The 4,224-nt window shown below is 34.1% G+C and overlaps 1 protein-coding gene across 1 annotated transcript in view; it reads right to left on the reverse strand.

Annotated features, from left to right (window-relative positions):
• LOC108522082 (cilia- and flagella-associated protein 47-like) overlaps positions 1–4,224 on the reverse strand; it is a gene marked incomplete at its 3' end in the record, with an annotated part of 75,298 nt that overhangs the window by 66,671 nt on the left and 4,403 nt on the right. The window contains 2 exon segments of the mRNA XM_017862187.1: positions 1–67; positions 1,236–1,382. Of these exon segments, the coding sequence (XP_017717676.1) occupies positions 1–67; positions 1,236–1,382 (214 nt within the window).

Below are 4,224 nucleotides of genomic sequence, written 5' to 3' on the forward strand. Positions count from 1 at the left end.
GATCCATCATCTTCCTTTGATGTTTCACTTTCATCCAAGTGCAAATTTTCAGGCAGTACTTCCACTCCTAAAATTCAAATTAGTTTGTTTAAAAAAAAAAAAAGGGCTACTAGGAGTAAAATATTCTGTCAGTTATTGTTATTTGTATGCAGACTAACAGAACCCATTCTACAAATCATTCTATGCTCTCAAAGAAATTCTGAGTCAATTTACTGTATCTTAAAATAAACAATGAAAATACATTTACTTTTAAGTACCTAAGAGAAACATTTTAACAATAGGTGGATTTCAATACATAAAAGTTACATTTTCTTCTTGCCATAATGGTATGTGAAAATATTCCCTGAAGTGGAATCTTTCATTTTTTATTACATTAGTAAAATGTATTGACAATCTTCAGCATTATGTATTAGAAAAAATGTAATCTCATCTGAATAAATTACACAAACACAATATTGGTTTAGATCCCAAATGACTTTCTCTCCAAATCAAGTACTTTAATAAAATAAAGCATTTTCAAGTTAAAGTAATTTTCAAGAATATAAAATGATTTCATCTTTTTTTCCAAAATATCTGGCTATATAATGGCACAATCACATACTCACTAAAACCTCATACTATTTAATTTGGTTTGGTCCATTCAATAAAAGAAAAAATGTTCAATATTACCTACATCCAGAGAATAAACATTTGAACAGTTAATTGCAAATAATAGTATGAAACTCACATATTTACCTGTGCTGACCTCTTTCTAAGACAGGAAACCTTGGCTACAGTTAGTTAGATAATGAAGAGACAAGTCCTTAGTTCCGCAGTTCCCAAACTGTGTGCAGAGAGTGCTTGGGATGTCACAGTTAATTTACAGAGGCTCCCCGGGTATTAACATTTTTGTTAAATATTACTGCAACATCTATTAGACAGCACATAAGTTACTACTCTTACATTTTTGTCCCAATGCATTTAATAAATGGAACTATGTGGTACATTTTGGCATTCGGAAAAGTGAATACTGAAACAGTAAGAGTGCTGTGAACCAAGAACATTAAAGAATCTCTACTACTGACCCTTGAAGACAACTCTCCACACAGATGATCCATTTAAAATTAGTGATGAATTCCCAATTTTCTTCATGAATTTCTTGTTACTTGCAAAAACCTAACTTTTAAATTAAAAGATATTAAGTAGATCATGTCATGGACTAATTTTGGAAAGTACACTATATATTTGCTACATACCAATAAATAAGTTTCCTTTTGCAGGTTCAGCATCATTGAATTTGCTAGTGGTGTGTGTCTTTTTAACTGAAGCAGGACGGGGTGATTTAGCATCCTGGTAGGGAGGCAAAACACCATCTCTAGTCTTGCTAAGATATTCATCCTTATCTACAAATGACACATTGGATCACAGTAAGCAAAACATGCATTCATGTATTTCCTTATACCATTATTTAACCTGAATTTATCTATTATCTATTGATGTATCTATCTATCTATGTATCCACCTATCAATGACAAAGTAAAAAAAAAAAAAAATTTAAACACCCACTGTACATCAGATAAGATGTCAAATAGGAAAGAGATAACATAAAAGTTGAAACAATTTTCTAAACTAAATGAATTTTTTTGGTAAGGCAATTGTTATGGTACATCAAAGTTAGTAGAGAATGAATAATGTTCAACTTTAGCATAAAAAAGAATATGAAAACATTTTAAATGTTTCTACATCCAAATAAATGAAATTATTACAGATACTGTTCAAATAAGACATAGGAAAAGAGTCACCAGAAAAGTAATTTCTTCCCTAGTTAACTCTCTGTAATATCACAGCTTGGTTATGAACTAATACCATTTTTATACAGATTTCAACCTCGATTTCATACATATATTAGGGTCTGCCACAGTGTAAATTTGAATCCAACCAAAGCCAGTGCTGACCAAGAAAAGCCAGTAGGTGTGACCTACGGCTAAGCCTCAAAATACATATGCAATTTACATATATTCATAGTCTTAACGCAGGACAGGTGGGTCCCAGAGTGGACCTTAGCCTGCAAGGGTTCTTGGCTTTGCCCAGGAAAGAATTCAAGGGCAAGCCAGAGGTAGAAGTAAACAGCTTAATTGAAGAGGCAGTGTTACATCTCCAGCAGTATTACAGCTCCATGACTGCCCTTGAAAAGCAGGGCGACCCCTAGGCAGAGAGTAGCAGCTCAGGGCAGTTTTGCTGTCATATTTATTCCCATTTTTAATTGCATGCAGATTAAGGGGCAGTTTATGCAGAAATTTCTAGGGAAAGGGTAGTAATCCTTAGGTCATTGCCATGTAAAGGGGCAGTAACTCCCAAATGTTGCCATGGCAATGGTAAATTGACATGGCACACTGGTAGGCATGTCTGATTGAACGCTGATTTTGCAGCCAGGTGAGGTGGCTCGTGCCTATTATCCCAGCACTTTGGGAGGTCAAGGCGGGCGGATCGCCTGAGGTCAGGAGTTAAGACCAGCCTGGCCAACATGGTGAAACCCCACCTCTAGTAAAAATAACAAAAATTAGCCAGATGTGGTGGCGCATGTCTATAGTCCCAGCTACTCGGAAGGCTGAGGCATGAGAATCTATTGAACCCACGAGGCGGAGGCTGCAGTGAGCCAAGATTGTGCTACTGCACTCCAGCTTGGGAGACCGAGGGAGACCCTGTTTCAAAAAAAAAAAAAAGGAAAAGGAAAAGGAAAAGAAAGCTGATTTTGCCCGCACTCTGTTTTAGCTAGTCCTCTATATGGTCCATTGTCCAAGCCCCACCCTGGTGTCAAGTCCCAGCTCCTAACTCAGTCTAATTCTGTCAAAAAAGCATAGACTCTGCAGTTAGAAAAATCTGACTTGAAAACTTGGCACCCCTATTCCTACTCACACTTAAACTGTGAGTATGTTATATAAATTATTTAAAACATGTATTTATCCATAAAATGAGACCAAAGTTTCTGAGCTCATGAGTTTGTTGTGAAGATTACTTTAAAGGCAATAACAAATATAAATGAGCTATTATATGCTAAGTTTCTTCCACTCTTTCATAACAGAGTCATTTAGAATTTGCTTGAGACTCTGTAGTCAATAGGTGTGCATTATTTCCAGAATGCTACACCACTATAGACTTCATAGAAGTGAGCCTTAGAGAACTCGATGACAAAATTGTCTGTGGTAGATGCATTAGGCTAAATGTCTTTAACTTACCATTAAATGATAAAAAGTTCCTAGTGGAATGCAAAGCCACATCTATACCCTTTCAACTAAACTCAATAATTCACTTTTTAAAAGAATTTTCAGATGAGCTATACTAAAATAATCATACTGCTTTACTTTTGGACACACTCGATGTATTTTAAGATTTTACCTTTATCAATCACATCATACCCTAGCACACACTAGCAAAGTGTGTGGGATCTGAGGCCTCAAATTTCATTAGAATTCCCCGGGATAAGCTGCTCACCCTCTCTACATATTCAGATTTTTAATTGGTAAAGCGAGATATATAAGGGCATCTAACTCAGAACTTCTAGGAGGACTAATTTAAAGGACAAATAGAAGGCACTTAGCAGAGCACCATACACCTGGGATTAAATATATATTAGAAATTATTACTATACATATTTCTAAAGATAATTTAGGATATTTAAGAATTATATTTTCTTTCTTTTGAAATATTTCCCCAAATGGACGCATTATTTTAACACATAGACATTATGCTTAATAATCTAACAAAAAGGTTTTATTTACTTATTTATTTTAAAGAATAACATTATTATTTATTGCCCAGTAATTAATCATTATTTTCTGGAAGTAAATTAGAAAGCACATAAAAGTGATAAAGCAATCACAACTACAGTGATAAGAGCAAATAATAATGAAGTAATATTAACAACAATAATTTCCATGTATTTGCAGTCTATGGTTCCTCACAAAAGCCCTTTTAAATAGGTAAAACAGATATTATCAGTATTCTGTTACTGTTCTGTCATGGACATTTTGCTTAATAAAAGATGGTAAATTTGAAAATTTGAGAATAAAAGATAAAATCATATGGCATAATAGTGTGGTTAGAACACAAATGAGAATTGCCATCCAGTTTGTGTGACTCTTCATAACTATTATGCTGTATAATCTGAAATCCTCCTCCTTGAAGTACAGTAGAATATAAAAATATTATGTCAATAATCGTCAAAAAAATTTTTTATTTTTTTTT

Source organism: Rhinopithecus bieti, unplaced genomic scaffold, assembly GCF_001698545.2.
Source record: "Rhinopithecus bieti isolate Rb0 unplaced genomic scaffold, ASM169854v2 scaffold_64303, whole genome shotgun sequence".
Classification (NCBI taxonomy): domain Eukaryota; kingdom Metazoa; phylum Chordata; class Mammalia; order Primates; family Cercopithecidae; genus Rhinopithecus; species Rhinopithecus bieti.